At 40.0% G+C, this 21,633-nt stretch overlaps 2 protein-coding genes across 5 annotated transcripts in view; both read left to right on the top strand.

Moving 5' to 3' along the window:
- Positions 1–1,482: 1,482 nt before the first annotated feature.
- hepacam2 (HEPACAM family member 2) lies at positions 1,483–10,914 on the top strand. Its single transcript, XM_031756909.2, has 9 exons — positions 1,483–1,663; positions 5,007–5,369; positions 5,475–5,762; positions 6,931–7,230; positions 8,742–8,867; positions 9,298–9,319; positions 9,415–9,449; positions 9,847–9,920; positions 10,016–10,914. The coding sequence occupies exons 1-9, from the start codon at positions 1,597–1,599 to the stop codon at positions 10,124–10,126; spliced, it is 1,386 nt and encodes a 461-aa protein (XP_031612769.1). The 5' UTR covers positions 1,483–1,596; the 3' UTR covers positions 10,127–10,914.
- A 3,153-nt stretch (positions 10,915–14,067) lies between these two features.
- vps50 (VPS50 EARP/GARPII complex subunit) overlaps positions 14,068–21,633 on the top strand; it is a 116,444-nt gene continuing 108,878 nt past the window's right edge. For all 4 annotated transcript variants that reach the window (XM_031756891.2, XM_039605594.1, XM_031756892.2 and 1 more), the window contains exons 1-2: positions 14,068–14,212; positions 14,709–14,777. In XM_031756891.2, the coding sequence (XP_031612751.1) occupies positions 14,180–14,212; positions 14,709–14,777 (102 nt within the window). In that variant the 5' untranslated portion in view covers positions 14,068–14,179. The remainder of the gene's footprint in view (positions 14,213–14,708; positions 14,778–21,633) is intronic.

Below are 21,633 nucleotides of genomic sequence, written 5' to 3'. Positions count from 1 at the left end.
CTTTTACTTACTTACTTTACAAGAAAAATTAGAAAAGGCACTGAACACCACCACAACAACAACAACAATACTGATAATAATAGTAATAATATAATAATAATAAGGTGACAACTAGAGGTTTTATTTTGAAGGGTTGTGCAGCTTGTTGTTGCAGGCACTGTAAGACTTTGTCCTGTAGACGATGCGCTGACCCCATCTACAGGTGAAATGGAAAGCTTGCAGGCTCTCTGTAATAAAGTGCAGTAAAAAGGACAATTGCAACAATGTTTTGTGGCTTTGAAGTGTTATCAGCACCTTTCAGCAACCACATCTAGTTTAAATGAATTATTTTATTAGGATTTATTAACTGGGACCATTTGAAACTGTGCCGAAGAATGTGCTCTGATAAACAGTCTTCACTGATTTATTTTTTCTTTATTATTATTATTATTATTATTGTTGTTGTTGTTATTATTACTAAAGCCACTTTTAACAGTTAATCAGTCTTCAGTTTTCTCAGTAAATAGGGACCCAATGATTAAGTGCTTGACAGCAGAAAAAAAAGAGACTTTCTTTAATGGTGCCATCACCAAACTAGGCACTCATTTATGCGGCGTACAATGGCTTAATTCATTCACTGTGCAGTTCGTTCCCCAGCCAACCCTTTATGAGGGTGGTAATCTAGAGAGTAAAACTCTTCTGCACAAGTCACTGTGGGAAAAGCGTGTTAGTGTTTAACACGTGACTATTTGTAACCTTTTTTAACGTCTTCTCAGACAAAGTCAGTATGCGGGATCGCTCGACTGACAGGAAAAAGTGCTTTGCAAATGACCCAAATTAAGGTGACACAGTCTCCTCATAGAAAGAACAATGTAAAAAAGCTCCCATTTGCCATTAATGCCATAAGGTGAAACCTTCAGCTTTTCTCCAAGGAATCGTTTTCCCCCCACAGCATCCTCAGGGTTCACAGACAATATGAAAACGTGTATCTCTCTCTGATTTTGATGAGAGTCTTTAGATTTCCTGAAAGCATATACATTCCTCGGTCTTACCCCAGTATCACTCGCTTTGTCTTCTTCTTCTTCTGTTATTTCTAGAATTACAAAATCATTCCACACAGAGTGGCGTTTGCTGACTGTTATGTCAGCCGAAAGCGCATTAAGCCAACAAAACTATGTGCTGTTAGCAGGTAAAGGCTTTATTTCACAGCCCGGGGGTCTGAAGCAGCAGACAGCTGGTCTAATGTAAAGAAACAGTTTCCATTCTGCTCTTTTACAGTTTTATGTCTCATCTTCCCTTTGATATAGTGCAAATCCTCAGCCTGAGGGCAGCTCAGTGTGTGTGTGTGTGTGTGTGAGAACACACTGTGTTGTCTCTCAGCCATGTGGACCTCTTCGTACTCTTAGGTTCACATGGGAGGGGCCTAGAGCTGCATGCAGGAAAGCCAGCTCCTCTTATTTCCCTGGCAAATGTCACCACAACCAGTCACATTTCTCTCCTCCTCCTCCTCCTCCACCACCACCACCTCTTCTCTTCCACACCTCTCCTCCTTCCTCCATCCCTCAGTCCTTGCACTGCCTGTCAGAATTCCCACATATCCCCAGAGGATAAGATGCCATGGAGGCCACAGGAAGAACTGTGCTGTGTGCCTGCTCTGCCTTCTGCCTTCTGTTCATCCTAACAGGTGAGTGCGGCGTGTGTTGAGTCGTCACGGCAGGACGTTGTGCTCGAGCTGTCAGTGTTGTGTTGGCGTAGTGATGGCTGCTGCTGTGGTTACTGTGTTTGCTTGGTTGGTATGGTAGAAACTGAAGGGTGAGCAGAGGAAGTTTTCATGGCATGCAGTAACAAAAATGTTCACTCACATCGTTGATGTAGTTTGTTTGAGAAACACATTTTCAAGATATATAAACCTTAAAATATGGATCTTTATAGGCACAAGAACTCCATTTAACAACACCCAGAGTGGGGTTTGTGTTTTTCCTTTTTTTAAAAAGCAAAACTTGGCATTAATATTTTGTGATAATTTGGGAAACTGGTTGACGAGTTCTTTAAACTGAAGAAGATCGAGATCCCGACGGTGTATTTAAAATCCCAGAGCTTTAAAGTTTTCCACGTAGTCCGTCCTGGTTCCTTTTGCATGTCCTTTCCATACTCATTGCTGCATGACTCTACAGAATTAGCTTTTCTGTTCTATTGTTGACCGTGAGTAGAGACATAAAAACAGGGTCATTTGGAAAGAAGAAGTGACCTAGGCCACAGCAGTGTGACTATGAGATAACAAACGTGTAATAGTGCGCGTCGTATGACCTGATGAAGCCAACAGCAAAATCCCCCAAGTTTGGCTTCCCGTCTACTTTGATGTTTGTATCAACAACCATCCTTCAGAAGCCCTATTCGTCTTATCTGAATAAGGACAGAAGATGGTGGCGTTCGGATACGCGCGGTGAGGTGACTCTATTTAGTATCCAAACAGCTTGGATGTGTGTGAGGGTGATAAGAGGCAGGTGCTTTTGGGTCTCCACACGAAGGTGTATGTGTGTACGTGGGGGGTGAGGCCACCAAACGAAGCTTCCCTCTCACCTCAGAGTTCATTGTGTCTGTAATCACCACCACAATATCCATGTTGTTTGGGGACAACAGTGAGGGAGCGGGCTCGGCACACTCCTCCTCGTTCTGCCTTTTCACCGGATCTCGGCTGGTGTAAACACAGACACACTCCTGCTACTGACACACACACACACACCGAAACTGGCCTGCGGTCTTATAAGAATGGGACGTGTCACCGTGGTGTTTGTGCTGCATGCATTATTTAGGACATAACAGCAGACAGTAGATCTATTGTGATGATCAACATGAGCAAAACACGACAGCTCAGAGGAACAGAAAGGGACATGAGGGAAAATATGGCTTTACAGGAAAAACAAAACAGTTTCTCGAGTTTCCCCCCCATTTTTCTTATCGAGATTGCGCAGTATGACGTGTAACACAAGCTTAATTAAGTCTTGATGAATTCAAAGTTGAAATTTTTTGATCGACGGCCTGTAGAAACTGTTATTCACGGCCGATCTTCAAGACGCTTCTTCGGTGCTGAAAAAAAAAGAGAAGATGCACAAACAGAAGCGAGACAAAGACACTCGAGCACAGAAAGAGGAAGTTGAAAGAGATAACTATGAACAAAAACTGTGAAGTTTTCGTGAGTTCGTTTCACAGTAGCACTGCCTACTCACATGCTGCTGCTTAACTCGGCCTGGCATCCAAACGGACTCCATCATTTCACCTCACGTGACTTTAAAATGTCAGCTGAACACAGGTCACAGCACACATAAAATTCAGTGCATTTTGGAAAGATGTGGCTATTTAAAAATGTAAACAAATGACATCATTCATTCATCAGGCTGAGTAAAACCACTCGACCTTCCGGCTGAAGTGGCAGCATTCGCTGGAAAACACTGATAGCTCTATCGGCTGTTTGTGTTTTTCAAGGTTGTCTGTAACTAGTGAACAAACTGCCCCGGCAACCGGCCGCAGCTTTAACAGACCACAAGATGCAATAGATCAGCAGTTGTAGTTACTTCACACAGCTCAAGTGTTTGTTTCGCAACGAGTTGCTATAAAAGAGACATAGCCTGATCCTCGTCTGGCAACAATGTTACTCTGTAGGGAGTTAGGTCAATATTAACACACAGCAGTTTCAGGACCTGGACACTTTGAAGAATAGGATGCAGATCATTGCAGATTACACAGACAAAACAGGACTGACTTTATCTTTAAAGTGAAATCTCCTCAATATATTGAATCTATAGCATTAAATAATTACAAAAAACAACTTTTTCTTTCAATTTTCTCCAGTTTTTACATTTGAATCCTCCAACATAAAGCAATGGCAAATGATAATATCAGATTTTTTACCAAGTGCCAGTAATCAGTGACCTATATTTTTCCATTTTTAATGAAAGTATTTTTATCCGAGTTAGTTCTCTATCACATGACATGCACAAAAGGGTGACAGTGTCAACTTTAAAGTGGGGTACACAGAAAAGCCTATTGTATCATCAAACAGTGCATCTTTTGTAGCATCTCATATATCAGTGTCATATATTGATAACCACAGGCAAAAATATAGTTAAAGTGATTTCTTGTCAAACAAAACAGACGATTGTTGCCCGATTTTGCAGTCTCTCTCAGCTCAGTTTGGTTCAGTTTGATCTTTGTCAGTTCCTGATTCAGCTGACATTTGTCATGGAAAAAAAAACTTTATCAATCCCATCTCCAATCTTTGACTCCACTACTGTAGCTTTTATTTATTCACTGTTTAAAATCATTTGTTTATCCCATATTTTCTGCTTTTTTTCTGATTCCTACTCCTCACGAACAGAAAGTTTAAACAGGGGGTGGGTGTGGCTGGTTTGCTCACAACCAGAGATACGTGCCTGATATGTCCATATTAGGGTCATCTGCTCTGAGTGATCATACAGACCAAAAAGGAGGAAAAAATGTCAGAAACTGATGGTTTCAAGCGGTCTGAATCCTGAGTTTGTGGCTCAAAGGGTTTACTCAGCACACTGGTTGACTTCATTATTCGAAACTTTGGCCATGCACTGATGTAAGAGTTTAGTACAGAAAACAAGGAGAAGTAAAAGTTTAAAATGTGACTGTAAGAAATGCAGGAGAAGTCTAAAAAAGTTAGCAACTAGCTAGCTATCATAGTGAAGGGTGTGGAAGCTAAAACTCCAGACATGAGCTGTGGAAAAAGTACAAATCTTGCCCCTATAAATGGTGAAATTTACTACTGTGCTTTTTGAACATTTTGTTGCTCAACCTCCAAGCACTCCAAAAGCCATTTAAGCCTATTGTAATTTTAATGTTAGACATTAGCTTGCTGGAATCCTTATGTATGTAAAGAACTACAAAGAGTTTCTCTGTATGAAACCTGATGTGTCACATGGACAATCTAACATGTTACCTTTCACTGGTTGTGCAGTAATTGAGTTTTCCTTCACTTTCTCCCACCACCTGCATCAACTCAGAGGTCAGCTCCGAACTGATTCACATTGATCCATCGGTCAGTCATGTCACTGAAGGGGACTCCGTGTTCCTCTCTGTGAAAACCAACTTTTCACCGGACAAAGCAGACATTCAGGGAACTTGGTTTCACACCGGGATGAGCGGCACCAATACCCGGATGTTGGTGACATTCACCAAAACAAATGAAATCTGTAACATGAAGCATTGTGACCAACTCGTCTTCAACAACTCCACCTTTTCTTTGGAAATCAAGAACTTAAACAGAAAAGATGAAGGAGATTATCACTTGAGCATCAACATAAAGTATGATAACAAACCAGGAGACATTGAGAAGGAGGAGAAAACCGTTCGTGTAACCGTAGATGGTGAGTTGCATGTTTCTCAGACCTTATCTTTCCCATTATTTAATTTTATTAATTGGTGACTGCTTGGATATTAATTAATGTTTCTTGCCTTCCACCACCGACTAGTCCCTGTGTCCAATCCAGCCATTGAGAAGAGCCCTTCCTATGCAGTCATTGAGGACAAAGCAAACGTAACCTGGACTTGCTCTGTTGAGAATGGAACAAGAGTTATGTTTAAGTGGTTGAGGGATAATGTTGCACTGGGTCCCAGTGACAGATACCACTACTCCCAAGATAACTCGACACTGTTAATCAGCCCTGTGAGAAAAGAGGACAAGGGAAGTTATCACTGTGTGGCCAGCAACCCGGTCACCCGGGGCCAACACAGCAGGGCTGTGGAACTCAACGTCTACTGTGAGTAGCTGTAGCTTCTTCTTCGGTTTATGAACCCTGTAATGACTTTGTTCACATCCAAGAGCTGCTTTATAAAGGTTTTTATCTTATAGAAACAATTAAAAATCTAAAATGTCACATATGTGTTCCTGTACTCATCCTAAACCTTGTTGTTTTCCCTTCTCCAGAATAGCTGGAAGTGTTGGGTCATGTGTAAATTTTAGTGAGATCAGCCTACTTACTATCAGCTTAAAAACAAACAAAAAAACCCATGCGCCTGTTATGGGATGGTATTTGCATGGGAGCAGACTTATCTCACAGAGCTCCTCTGTTCTACTATAAACGGCGTAGATGCACCGATAGACTTTATTGGATGTGCCAGTATGAGGCTGAACCGAGAACGTACTGCATGCGTAATTTTTCCTGGGTGTTCATTTTAATGCGTTTACATTTTTACAAAAGAGACGACTTTGTATTGAAGCGTGACAAAAGAAAGGCGTTGTAGGTTTTGTCTACAGGTTCCTGCACTTTTTACCTCCACCTCTTTAGTCGTGTGTGTTGTTCTCATCTTGGCGGTGACATCATTTTTGTTTGCATAGGCAGATCGTGTTTGTGTTTCAACCTGCAGGAAGCACTCTCGGTTTCTTTCAGTTTTACCGTATTGAGTTTCTAGTACAGCCGGTCTCCTTCTTAATGTTTGCTTTCACTGGAAAATACAATAAAAAACCAGCTGATAGAGAACTGGTCTGTTTGCTACTTATAGCTAATCGCTACTACAGTAGTTCTCGTTTAACAGATCATTTTGTTATTTAACAGTTAGGTTTTATCTAAAATGTATATTAATATGTTTATAAATAATATGCTTGACTGTGTTTGAAAAAGACAATTCTTATTTTAAGTTAGAGTGGTGCGCTTTCTCGACAGCCCATGTTCAGTGCTGCACCAGTTCACCCCCGCCTCACCAGGTCTCAGTGTTCTCCACTGGCACTGTCAACATACCCACCCATATTTATCCCACTACTCCGTGTACAAACCTGTGACCTTGTATTTAGAAACTCACTACGCTTACCCTGCTTTCCTCTGCTACCCAATCATGCTTTAGAACTGGACGGTTCATGAAAATTACCCACAAAGCAACATCTCACCAGCAAACTGTCATGTTTTTCTCACTCTCCACCGGCCCATACAGATGGCCCTTACAACCTTGAGGTGAACTCTGTCCAGGGCCTGCGCACAGGGGAGGTGTTCACCATCAACCCTGGGGAGCTGGTCTTCTTTGAATGCCAGGCTGACTCCAATCCACCTAACAGCTATGTGTGGATCTCCAAGACCCGCAATGCAACTCAGATCGTCACAGAGGGCCCTCGGCTAGAGGTGCGCTCCTACAGACTGGCCCAGGCTGAAGAGTACCTTTGCCGTGCCTTCAACAACGTGACGCAGAAGCAGGACGAAGCCCAGTTTACTCTGGTGGTGGCCAGCTTGGGAACAGGTGGGTAGAGGGTGGAACATGGCAAGAGGGAGGAGAGCGTGGGTAGGTTTTGGGAATCCTCTGAGATAAACACTCTGCAAACACTGTGTCACGCCAAACGCAGAAGAGCTGGGTGAGCGTTTCGAGATAATCGTTGCCAATGATAAGCACTGACCACCTTTTGGGAACAGTTGGGGAGATAAAATACTATAACTGGAGCATTGCACTGCGTAAAAGCTGACAGGTCAGACCAGGTTATGGCTATAATGAAATATACAGTACATTATTATAAAACTAAGGTTATATCTGTGTTGCTAGGCTCCAGTACCTGCAGCATGTATTTAAGTTCAGTGGCTGGGAAAGTAAACACTGGATAACAGCTGTTATGTTTGTTGACAAGGTTTTATAGCATATGGAGTTTCTGTGTGCTGAATGCAACATTAATATGTTGCCTGGGTGATACTGAGAAAGGGACATTTATGATTACTGCTGATACTGACTGATTTAACACGTTGTTTAAGGAGTCAACAGATGCCCTTTTTTTTATTGACATCGAAATCTTTTATGAACCCTACCAAATTTCTTTCTGATGATTACAGTTTTAAAATTCAAGCATTTTACAGACATGTTAGCCACTGTGGAAGGCTATACCAACTGTCTGTAAAAGAGGATACTGAGATGATTTATTTATGTATTTATTTTGGCACCTGACCTGCCCATATTTAGATAAATTGTGGATAAGAGAGTGTAGTTCGACATTTTCAGCTAATGCTTGCTAGCTTGGTTAGTTAGCATTGTACCTTGGTTAGGTTAGATACCTGCTAATTAATGGTAACACATAAATAAAATTGGTTGAATTTCTCACATTAAGAAAAACAAAAACAAAAGAGACTACAGCTTAAACAGGTAGCCTTTATTTAACCACACTGCAACAAACATTAGTTTCCAGGAAACTGCTATAAATGTCAAGTTCAGTAACGTCATTTAGCTAAAGTGCTACCTAAAAGACAGCTAGCTAGATACCGTTAGCCTTTATCTGAACTCACCGGCTACTCAAAAAAACCATCATACATAAGATTTAACACATTTTAAACTGAAAAGTACATTTTCACTAAAGCCTTTGTTTGCTTGTTTTTGTAGCCAACTTCAATATCCCTGAGTTATCTCACTGCAAGACACAAAAACACGATTTCAATAACACATCTCAGCTTTTCTATGTGATAAACAGATGATGCTTCAGTAAATGAAAGAAAAAGTTACAAAAAAAGTTCTGGTAGCTCATTGGCTAGAATGTCCTGTATTCATAAAATGTATATGGTAAATAGTGGAATCTTAAATACAGGAATCTTAAATTCGGGAAAACTATGAAAATAAAGTTTACGTTTTCCAAAGCTGTCCAGTGGGCCAGATTGGGGGCCGTTTTTTGCTCCCTGGCACAAAGACCAACTTGTTAACTCTGTCATTCCTACAGAACTGGCTTACTTTCAAATTTGTGTTCATGTATCATTCATGTGACTGTTGTTCATTAACAGGGAAAGAGAAGCACACCCAAGAGGGTAGCTCTGTATCACCGCTGGCAGTCATTACTGTCTGCTCTTTTTTTGTCATTGGCTGTATGCTGCTGTTCTTCCTCAGGAGAACCTGTCATCCAAAGAGAGGTTAGATACTGTTTTCTGCTGTTGCTTTGGCGAGCACTTTTTTTTACAGAACCATATTTGCTTTTAATTCCTGTGAGTTCAATCTTACTTTCCTCCTGGTTTCCGAGCTCTTGCATGTGGAATTTAATAAACCTTCCCACAGCAGTCATTTTGACTTGAAATGTAATTAGAAATGGTATTAATTAATGTCATTAGTAACACCCGTGTTTGCCTACTTTTTCATGTGGAAAAAAACAACAAAAACAAAAAAAAGAAAATGTTACTGGGAAAATGTAAATGACTTGCAAATGTTAGATTAAAGGAAACAAGGGCAAAGTAACTTCTTTATTTGAGGAAGTGAAGGTCACATTTGTTATGCTGTCGCTTCTGTTTGCATGACTTTATATTTTTCTCTCTTTCTCATTCCTGTTCCCCTCTCTTTTATCACCAGTGCTTATGAGCATTTACAACAAGTAAGACCCTTTATTATGAAATTAATTCAAAAATCTACCATCGTGTCTTTTCCCCACATAAGCTTCAATTAACATTTGTATTTGTTTCTGAGCAGACCGTTTTCAGAGCAGAAACGACCACATCGTTCAGGTAAACTACTTTTTTGTTCACAGATTATTCATTTTTGCCCTCTTGTTACCGTCAAAAACATTAATTATTAGGGATCCCAGCATATTCACTCTCATATTTATTTATACACATGCATTATATCATATTTAACAAGGAACTGGATTGGAAATATTAGATGAACAGGGCATTTACTGGACAAATCGGCTTCAAAAAAGCAAGTTTGAAAGCTAAACAACTTAATTTACCTTAACTCAAACAAGATAAGGAGAATTTAATTGAGATTAGAGCAGTTTTATGTTTTTAGGTTTATGACATCATATAATTTACCATGCCATTATAAAGTCTGACAGGGATTACACATTAACTGCTGTACTGTGGCAAAATTTTTGCTCTGATTTATCAAAATGTGTATCAACAGGTCACGAGGATGCAACCGAGGACTTTGGCATCTACGAGTTCGTCTCCATACCTGGGAAGACGGAATCTACACAGGTATTTTCACAACCAGCAAAGCAGCAACACTCATTTTTTCCAAAATCCTTTGTTTTTTTAATGCTTTTAATTTGCCCGTACAACTAATCCACCAGGCATCGTGCAGATCTTTGGCTCGTCTCGAATCGATTCAAGATATGCATACTACCATCTACGATGTGATCAGACACGTTCCTGAAACCCCGAGTCACAGTTTGCTGAAGTAAAGTCTGGCTGGAGAGCGGAGATGGAACTTTAAATGGTTTAACTTGAAGATTTCCTTGTAGCTTTATTCTCTTAAGTCTCTGTTATCAAAGCCTGAAGCACTGGTTTTGGTGGCCTGGTTTTTTGCACAAGGGATGAAGGAGACTTGTGGGATTACAGAACCTGATAGTGCACTGCTGTTGACGAGAGTTTTGGACGGATGTTAAGTGTATTTTGTTGACATTGGTGTGAAATGAAAATGTATGTTCAGCTCATTTTTATTTTTTCTGTGAAAGCATAACTGAAGTTAAAAACCTTTTGTTTTCTGTTTTAAGGTGAAGATTATGTAAAACTAAGCAAGTTAGAAGTATTCAGTTTTACCTTATTTTGAAGATCTTGTGATGCATCCAAGGTGCCGAAATTGCCACATTCCTTGATTTATTATTTAAACTATAGATGAAAAAAAACCCACGACTATTATCATTTTAATTTAGCGTTCCCTGCTGAGAGAGTATATTTTGTGAGAAGTGTTATAATTAATGCAGTACGAAATATATATTCAGGTTAACTGTAAATATTGTACATGGATTATCCAGCAGATTCTTTATACATATTATTCTATTTCTATGTTTCACTCTAATCTATTTATTCCTATCAAAACTTTCAGCCCTGCTTCCCCAAATGTAGCATTTTCCCTCTTCTCATAATGGACACAATGAAATGCTCAATGAAAAGACAATGATAAGGAATTCATTATTGTACAGTTTGCATCCACATGTTTGTTTTGTACTTTATTAAAAATATAACTGTTTACTACTCTGGTCAATTGGAGTATGGACTGTTTGCTGACATCAAACAAGGACAATGTACTCTAATCTGCGAATTCTGCAATTATGTCTGTATTTTTGCTTTAGTTTGCCTTTTTTTTGTAAAAAGGCAAAAGCAGTAATGGCTTGAAATGAACATTTGTTCTTTCACACTTCCTGGAAAAAAAGAATAGCTGAAGCCAGCAAAGCTGTCAGTTGTTCTGTTGCTTCACAGTCCATCTTTGTCTGATGTCTTGGCTGTAATCTCTCTCCTAGCAAGAGTTGTGCTTTCAGTCCCAACACTGCTGCAGAGCGCTAGCTTCTTTCAGCCTCGCTGTATTGGTATGCTGTGTACCTGATAGAGATAGGCAGCGACAGACGGATGGTTCAGCAGGTGGCATAGTGCCCTCCACCTGCTCCCGCTGACACCTTGTCACAAGTAGATAGAAACGGGTGTGCGCTTGCTCCTGTTTGTGTGCGCGCGCATACATATATGTGTTGTGGACAGAAGAGGAAATACAGAAATACAAATAAAGGGGCAAGCGTGGAGAGAAAGTCAGAAGTAGAGTGATTCATTTAGAAAGCGGAGGCCAAATTTTTATATGCAGCTCATTAGAAATGCTCCAAGTTTGCCAACCTTGGAGAATGAATCACGTAAAGGAACATTTGTTTCTACTATTATGCAGCTTATTATCACCAAACTGTTGTATACTCATTATGTGGTACCATGCTGAGTGCATCTTTTCAGTGTGTGAAATGCTATAGCACAAAATGCTGGCTACTATAGTAAATTATTATCAAACTGTAGTTGTTTCTTTTTTACGCCATGAACATTAAAAAACAAAAAAATCGAAGTCTAGAACTCCTGCTGAATTCTAAGGTGTGACATATCACGATGCTCTCCTGCATAACAACAAGTTGTTTATTAAATCTTGGTCTAATTTTAGCTGTTGAACTGACCAGCCGAGTGTGCTGTGTCTTTGTGGTGGCATCTCCGGGTAGGGGTTGCCATCTGTTCCGTCTCAGTGTATACTTAAAGGGAGGCTCCACACTGTGGATGACTGCCTGACAAACAACAGTGGAGTAAATTCACCCTAAGGAGAGCGACCTCACCTTCATTTGACTGGGAAATAGCCTGAGGCATCATTAACCAGGAACTAGAGCTCACAGTGCCTGCTGTGTGCAGCAAGCTGCCTGCTTTTAACCAAGCACAGCCCGACATAACACCTAAGGGGGCAATTACAAAGCAGGCTGAATAGGTATGTGTGTGCTGTTTTGGGAATTATTTGGAACAGTTTACAATGCAGAGCCAGGCATAACTGCATGCTTGGCAGAGATGAACCTGCGTGGCACTGAATCTGTGGTGACAGCGGGCAAATTCTTGGTCATGAAAGTAAATTTGCTGCGCTAAACATTTACAACATCCCCAAAATAGAAAAGCCTACTTTATTGTGTTAACCTGTATGTATATAATGTGTATAATACAGACATAAAGACAGTGGCTGTAGAATTAAAAGGAAATCATTCTACTTTATTCTTAGGAATAAAACAAACCCTGGAGCTGTTTGGAAACCCGCCCATGTGGTGTACTGATAATAACTGCAACATTATAACACACGTTATATTTTACTAATTAATTGTTTTTATAGAATCATTAGCATATAAACGTGTATATGTTAATATGTAACTCGTGCACATTAATGTGTAAAAGTCTTGATCCGCCCCTCATTCCTTTATATTTTTCTTCCATGGATACAGACTTTCTCATTTGCCGTGTCGTCCTTCTACCTGACCATTGTCAGAGGACTATTTGTTCATTTGTTTGTTTGTTAGGTTAATTTATGACTCAGACATATTAAAAAAAGGCACCTAACTCAATAGATGAACCAGTGTTGTGTCTGCACATAGGACACAGCTTAGCATTGTATTTAATTGTATCTTTAGGCACTTTGTTACTAGCAGACTGCTGCTAAAAACATCATTTGGTCCCATTTCTTTTGTTGAGTAATTTAAAAATATCAAAGACAACACAGCTGACAGACAAAAAGTAGTATTTTTGCACCAACAAGGTGATTCCCAAAAATTTGGCACAACTGGATGAGCTGCAATGAGAAAACGGAACAAGTGGAAGAAAGTGGAAGGCCTAAAAAGTATCTACAGTAGATGAACATTTGAAAGTCATGTCCCTAAGAAGCAATAAAAAAAGATTCAGCATTTTTTCAGTTGCTCTCTCGCTCTCGGAGATGGTCTCAGTGGAAGGGGAGTCGTCAAGAAGCCATTCTTGAGGAAGCGCAACAAAGAGAAATGACCGAGGAATGCCAAATTACACAGACCTGGACTGAAAATCAGTCCAGGAGTCATGAATCCAAATCTGATCTTTATTCATATTGTTGTCAATATGTATACCTAAAGAAATTACAAGAAAGATTACCTAAGAGAGTTCATAGTGTGTTGAAGAACAAATGTTTTAATACCAAATATTGACTTTAAGGCTTGTTTGAATTATATAAATCCTATTTTTGTCGTACATACTTGGATTTCTGTGTATGTTTGCACACACCTCAATAAACTGCTGGACCTGTTTCCCAGTTTTCCAGCAAAATATAAATAAATGTGGTGTGACTCAAGACTTCTACAAAGTATTGTAAGTACCTGAATAAATCCACATACAGAGATTCAGCCTAAAGCCATGTAAGAGAAAAATAAGCATATGTGTTGCCATTAACGTTAATGATGGCTCAGTTTTATTCCAGTGTCCCATGGCAGCCTCATCTCAGTTTTAGGAAAAACAATACAGCCACTGTGTTTCTTTTGTTTTTTAAATTTGCTATCATTTGCACCCATATTTTCGTTATTTTGGCACAAGGAGGTTAGATGACTGCTGTGTACTATCTCTGTTAATTTACTACCATCCAGTGGCGTATGGCAGCAGTACATTACTGTAGTGTCAATCTTTGACGCCATGTTTATATTTTATCATATTTTTTTTTAAATTTAATTTTCTCTGTTTATAAAAACATGTACTTTGGATTTCGTCCAGATGCTTTCATTTTTAATACGTGTGAAAAGCCTGACAGGCAAGAGCACGAGCACTGGCTCTTAAAAAATACATTTCCCATAAAGCTTTGCAACGTTCCGGTTCCTGCCCTGCCAGTCACGTGAGACTCAACTATGGCTTCCTTCTCGTAGTGATGGAGGTGCACTGTTGACAACAAGACACAGCTGGAGCTTTATTCATTTCTTTAGCCGCTGATACGACTTGGACTTACGATGCAGAAGATAAAGTCTCTTATGGCCCGTCAGGTGAGCACAGCAGGTGTACAGAAACTGCGCTACCGGCTGTTTGTCTCTGACAGGAGCCGGTAGTTAGCATGACAGCCTGCTAAGCTAACTGGCTAATTTGACAGCTCATCGTTTGGTTCATTAAGTGAAACGTTCAGCCAGACTAAAAGCTGTTTCAGTTGTTTACCTCAGGCAAATAAGGCATGCACATAGCAATTTACCTCACGCCCCGGTGGTGAAAATTTAACACAACAACAATAACAACACAATAAAGGGAACTGGGCGGATAGAAGGAAGTTCTCAGTTTGCACATGCAGTAGTGTTTGGCAATTGGTCAACACTGAACACAACAGAGCATATCGCTTTCAGAAATCTGCCCCTCAGTTCCACTTTTTGCTGTATGCAGTAGTGTGCTGATGACGTTTTGTTACAAGTTACAGATTAAAAATAAAAACACAAAGAGTAACGTTAACGCTACCTGTTGTTTGTAGTTTTAATTTGGATCTTATTTTGGCAGGGCCTGAAAAGCCCCCAGGAGAGCATGGCAGACCTGAGTCCTGTGGAGAACCTGAGAATCCCGAGCAAGGTAAACTTCAAGTTGAGACTTAGACTGCAGCTGTCTGGTTTAATGTGCTGTTTGATGCATGTGGACAGTGTTCATCATAAAATCAAAGTTTCTCCATCTACCACTTTGTGAGTAGATGGCTGCATTCCCATGTTCATCTGGTTCATTATGCTGTGAGGTCTGATAACTTCAGTGCTTATCTTAATAGTTTTGCTGACAACTTTTAAAAAGCTGCCATATTTTATTCTTTTCGAGCCACAGTGAACGCCATCGAGGAGGGATTGTTTTAGCAATTGCACTACTGTTGTTGGACACAGCTGCAAGCTGTAACACAGACCCCGAGTGATGTCTTTGTCATTACCCAGACTCAGCACTCATATTAGTAGTAATGCCACCACAAGGCTGTCAGTATTACTAGAGATTTAATTTGTTAATGAAGTGTCGATGATTCATCAGCTATACATTGGATTTCATTTTTTTTGTGCTTTATCTAAACAGCAGTTGTTATATTACAGTTATGCACAACTGAAGGCTCCTGTTTATATCAGTTAAACAGACTTTATGTCAGTCCTCCTCACCCCACTCAATTTGTGATGCAGACACTGTTATAAGAGTATTTGAACATTTCTGGCATGGCAGCGTTTCAAATTGCACTTAGTCATGCTTGGTCACAGGAAGCGTTTGTCACTATCCCCTTTGTACAAATTCAATTCGTCAAATGTCGACGGAGCAAAAGGCAGAGCGGCTCTATTTCACGTTTAGTTACATTCATTCCTAGCGTCGCTGTGGCTTTTCACTGTAGTGATGACCTTCAATAAATGACTCTGAGTACAGTTTTGTTACTCTATTTGTTCACGGCGCTGGGAGATATGAGCCAGGTCGACTGAACAAGACGTTTAACCTTTCTGGTTTTTGCACACTTAGCGTTCATGTTTTCTTTTTGTATGGTGTGCTGTGCTGATATAGCGTGTGATTATTTTCTGCCCAGGCTAATGCTGTGCTGTGATAGATGAGACCAAAAAGAGAGTGCATTTTTGTCAGCTCACCAGTGGCGGTTAGGAAAGATTAAGCCGACTGAATTTTAAAATCTGCTTCCAGTATAAAAAAAAAAGAGGAGTGTCTGATAAGCTCATACTTAGTTTTTATACATATATATATATATATATATATATATATATATATATATATATATATGTATTTCTTTACAAAATTATAATGGAAAACAGTCACACTTAATACTCCAATAATGGGAGGTTGTTTTGTCATATTTGTATAAAGCCTTGTAGATCTGCAGACAAACTAATCCACCTTTTGAAAAGATAAGCAGATATTTAATCTCCAGGTGTAATAGGTGTCTAATTGAAAGCAGACTGTGTCTTCAATAAAGATTTCGGGGTTTTTTTTTTTTTCTCAATGGGCACCTCTGTCTCCTGGCCTTGGTGTCAGGTGACATGGTCAAACTGGATATGCAGTAATCAAACACTTGTTTTGTTTTTTCCTTGCTTGTAATATTCTCGTTTGTCAGTGCTGGACTGAGGACTCTGTGCAAGACCTATCACACCTGCTTTGTTTGCCTTATGTGTTATGAAGCAGTAAGGATAATAAGACCGAAGTAATGGCTTCTGTGGATGTGTTCATATGGATGTGTGAAATGTAAGCAGACAGTATGCCGCTGTCCATCGCCTATTAGGTTGCTCTTGTGTGTGCACTGCAAATACCTGCCTGTTGTGTATTCAGCATAAACACAGGGCATCATTGTTTGTTGGCTTTATACTTTGGCTTCATGTACTTTGCTTTCATTAATGTGCTGGCCCTCTCAGCTTACAGGAAAATAAGATGGGGCCACGACACAGGCCAGGCTTCATGTAAAAGTAGTCCTCCTTCATTACAGGAGAAATAGTCCTCTGCAGGAGTGAGACCAAGGTGCTATTATATGATCGTTTTGAGAAATACTGAGATCATGATTATTTAACACGTCACAACACAGTTAAAATTAAACTTTAACTTCCTCCATTAACATTACACTGATACCCACTGATTGGAACCATTGCTGTGTTTCATTTTTTATTATTATTAGTATTTTTTTTACCCATGAGTCACATCGTTTATCATCCTTCACATGCTGACAGCAACATCTGGCTAACTGCAGGGGGAAGGCCTGATGTGTGTGATGATTAAGTAAATGCTGCTATTCAGTTACTGTTAGGACACAGTTTGAGGGTTTGAAAGCAAGATCAGGATAAATGTGCAGTAGTCGGTCTGTGGCTGTGGCTTATCTCTCTTTTGTAGTATTTAAATGGAAGGACAGCCATTCAGCACCTTCATCAATAATGAAAGTTTGTTTGTTTCAGTCTGGTAGTGGTGGGTTAATACAGTCTGAAACAGGGTCATGACCTCATTAAATGGGCTAAAAAGTATGTAGAGGCAAGTTTGTTTGTTTGTTTTTTAATTTATCAGTTTGACTTTTTTGTGATTAATAGAGGTTATTAAACTTTAGACGGATGGTCCTCATGTGAGATGCTTGGGGATCAGTGTTATTTTAAAGGGGTAGTGGAAAATGGGTGTTTTAGGTTATTTGAATGTTTTGTTGTATTGTTGCAATGAAAAATTACAAGATTTGCAAAACCCTTTAAAGATGTCGGAAGCTTTTCTTTTGATTGGTAATCCATAAAAGGGAAAAAATATAGCAGCTTCGTTGGGGGTGGTTCTTTTTGTTTTTTTTGCAGGGACGCAGGTGTCAAGATGATTATGTGCACATACGGAGGTCAGACTCTTGGCAATAGCATCAGTTTACCCTCAGGGAAAGCTATTCTCAAAGAACATCTTATCCTTTTGTTCTCCTGGTGCTGTGTACCTAACACCTTCTACAAACATGTAAATCTGGGTCACAGCGAGACATGCGCCTAAAGTTAACAAGTTACAGTCTATTCGAGATGCCAGTATGATGCCACCTCAGTGTGATGAGTAACAATTGAAAGCTATGACTCAACAGTAGAGTCACACCATTCGAATAACAGAGACCTTGAGTGATGTCTTTGTTATTGCTCAAGGTCTGTGTTATTTTATCTGCCAAGGTAGGAAGATTTTTACCAAAGCCTTTGTAGCACAGATCGGTAACATGCTTTTGGCTTCATTGGGCAAACAATAGTAATCATAACCTATTAGCATATTTTAGTTAAAGAGGTCCTCATGTGGGTTTTGTTTTCTTCACTGATACGCTAGATCAGATGAAAGAAGTGATCATTGAAAGATGTTTGAAAAGCAGTTGGTGTGTTCAGAGGATTCTCGCTGTAGTTCTTGGGACAGTTAATTTCTACAGTAGATGGTGTCACCTAAATTACTGAATGATCAGAGCTACCTGTTGTTGTTTACGTGACTTGAAGTTGTGCAAGATGGATTGTTTTGTTTTGATCTTGCTGATCTCATGAGAGTCCAGCTGCCTCGCAAGGTAATGTGTTTTCAGGCGTTATTAGATCTAGCCTTTTAGGAGTGACTTTACAATTACAGATCTTTCCAGACCCCATCAAAAAACCAGACAGAAAAGATAAAAGATGGAGGTAGCTACTGTGATGTCATCCACTGGTTTTTGAAGTCCTGTTTGCTCATCCATTAGCATCCAGTGGAATATCCTCCTTTTAAAAATATAGTTGACCAAGATTTACTCTCAACTGTGTCTTTTTTCCCTCCCTGATCCTGGTTCTGCTGGAGGTTTCTTCCTGTTAAAAGAGATTTTTTCCTTCCCACTGTCGCCAAGTGCTTGCTCACAGGGGGACGGATGTCTGAGGGTTTTACTTATTGTAGGATCTTTATTGTAGAGTATAAAGCGCCTTGAGGCGACTGTTGTAAATTTGTGCTACATAAATAAAATAGAATAGACTTAATTTTTTATTCAGTGTGACCTAATATGAGGCACTCCGCCCATAATTACATTAGGAAAGTTTTTACAGAGGTAAAGTCAAAAAGCAGTTTTCCCATAAACTTCTATAGGACCAGAAATCTTTTTGCAACCACAGCTATCGCCCTCTGGTGGCTTTCAGATAGAATGCTGGTTTACTTAGTTACTTAGTTTATTTTTCTGGCCCGGAAGCTATATTAGTGTTGTTTTTGGATGCAGTGAATTAAGCAGAGGCAGTCACATGGACTCCTGTGTGTAGCAGGTTTTAGAATACCATGGATACCACAGCTTGTCTGCTGAATAAAATTGGAAAATAATTTCAGATGCATACTGAATAAGATACTTTTGGCTGCTCCCTTATTCACACAAACACACACACAGGCACACACACAGGCACACACACACTCTCACAAGAATTAAATGGCTCTAAGCCCTCAAGCTATTTTTTTAACAACTTTGATGTTTTTTATTCTTTTTCTTTTTTTTAATCTCAGTGTTCCTAAGCTGCTTTGTGGCTTGTCAGTAAAAACAAGCCAACCTTCCACCCCTGTCCAGTCCTTTCTGTTCAAAGCTGTTGTCTCTCTGTGAGTCACTGTTGAGGGGTTTCTTTGAGGATGCTGTGGTGTTTTTATCTCTATTAAGTGATTGCAGAATTGATAACAAAGCCGAGAATAAAAATTTGGTTGGTTTGTTTGGTTGCATTTATTTATTTCCCTGTTTGTTCCAGAGAAATGAATAAATGCTGGTTATTAAACAAGTTTTAAAGTCTCTCAGCCTTAATTACTCTCCTCGAATGTTTTTTTTTGCGATTAAGAAAATCAAAGATTTGCTTGATGTGCAGGATGTGCGGATTTAGCTGTTTACTTTGTTTGCATCGTGCACCGATTTATGAATAATTTCCTAATCTCAAAGCACCTGATAATGACAACAATCCTAATTACTCACAGTGTGTTATAGGTTTGGTCATACTGTGAAACATGTAGGCAGGTAATTTCGGCGTGATTTTGTGATACACTGAAGACAAAATTCAGTTATTTAAACCTATAAAGCTTGAATTATTTTATAATGGGCAGAAATTTTCATTTGTTTTAAAGCTTGATTGTTTAATGAACATTGTGACAAATTAAAAGAAAATCATAGGTTTAATATTTGCAACATCTGATAGTTTCGTGTAATGTGCAGTTTTTTTCAGGGAAAAAATAAACCACACCAGTGATGTTAAGGTCTCAAATCCTCATGTATCAAATATTAGACACTTCGTGTTGTAGGATGAAGTTTGCTTTTGAGAGACCAGCAATTTGTTTCCCCAGAAGCCTCGGCGTGTTCGAGGTAAACAGCTTTTCATTCATACAATAACCATGTCCAACCAGCAGGGGTCACCCTCAACTTACCCACCGCTCATCTTTGCCAGATTTAAAGCTCTCTTCAGGCACACAAAGGAGCACACATTATCTCCTAAAATTATGGGATTATTGATTGGGTAACTACTTCTATTTGCTAGTATTTATTTCCTGAAGACAAGGCTTTGGGATAAATCTGTGAGGAGGGCGTGTTTGATAATCTCTCATTAGTTCACGCAGGATGTCTTGAGGGAGAGCACAGCTTATTTTTATAGTTTCCGTTTTATGGCTTCAGAACCCAGTCGGGTTATGTAGATAAGATATTTTGTAATTATATTTTCAAAAGCCAGATCATGCACTGATACAGTGAAGAAACTGCATGGCATGAAAACAGAGCGCTTCTCGTGCTTTCGGCTGAAAGAGAGTGTTGAATGAAAGGTAGAATAATCACGCACTTCCATGCAGAAATTCAGCTGTCAGCGTTGCCTGGATTGTGCTGGATTGTGCGATCGTGGCTGCGAAAGACAACATTGTTCTTAATGGCAGACGAAGACACAGGCGCACAGTTAGTCTTGCGTGCATATACAGCACTGATTACAACGAGGACGTTTTGATTCGTTCATGTAACGAATGATTCTATGGTGGAGATAATTGGCCCTTCTCTCAGTCTCTGCTGTCTTCCATCCCCCGTGTCTCTCAGGGTTTTCCACAAACCTCCTTTTGTTTATTCAATCTTTTTTGTTTTTATCAGCGCTGCTGTGTTTGTTGAGCAGTTATTTCTTTCTTTATTTTGTTGCCACAAGCATAATTTTCCATATTCAACCAGCGCTCCAGTCGAACCTATCCCCCTTTGATTCTCGGATAAAGCTTGTAAAACGACCCGCACTTAGGATGCAAATAGATTTCTAATTTCCGCAACGAGATGAAGATTTCATTAATTTGTGGAAGTGGCTGGGCTGGGGGCCGGGGTGGGGGTGGGGGTTGAAGGGCTGTTTGTTTGTCTCTCATCCATCAAAGTGAAATTTGATCAAAACCTCACAGCGGCTCACGGTTCGGGTTTCTCGTGTGGGTCGCGGGGGCGTTTGTTTTGCTTTGTGCCTGCACGGCGGCAGGCGAAGGGAGGGAATTATTTAACTCGCGGCAGACCTTCAGTGAGTCATTCACTTAAAGATGTTTCAAGTTTTGCGCGTCACTGCAGGTGGGAGACTGAGGCAAAGAGAGGGGAAGGAGAAAGACACTGACACAAGGTGAACTGCCTTCGAGTGGCTTCACGGGAGCCACTTCATTGTCTTCTGTTTAGCCCACTCCTCTGCCTTTTTTTTGTCTTCTTTCTGCCATAACTTCTCCTAACATGAGTCATCCTCCTCATCCCTCCTCCCTTTTTCACTTTCTCTCATTTGAGCTGATTTCCCACCCACCTTTTTGATGGCGGAGCGTGATCTCCTAACTCTAGGCCTCCTTTCCAGTCTCACGCACTCACCCACACATCCCCCTTCTCTCCCCCAGGGGTGGGGGGGCTCCGGCTCGATCCTTCACCTGATTTAAACACGGCACACTCGCCTGGAGATGTGCGCACTTGAGATTTGCACACTTGCACGGACACACGCATTAAACACATTTCAATGCTCGGTTTGAATCTTCA

This window comes from Oreochromis aureus, linkage group 22 (genome assembly GCF_013358895.1).
Source record: "Oreochromis aureus strain Israel breed Guangdong linkage group 22, ZZ_aureus, whole genome shotgun sequence".
NCBI lineage: Eukaryota > Metazoa > Chordata > Actinopteri > Cichliformes > Cichlidae > Oreochromis > Oreochromis aureus.
The sequence above is the reverse complement of the archived record's forward strand: the minus strand, read 5'-3'. Positions and strand labels throughout refer to the sequence as shown.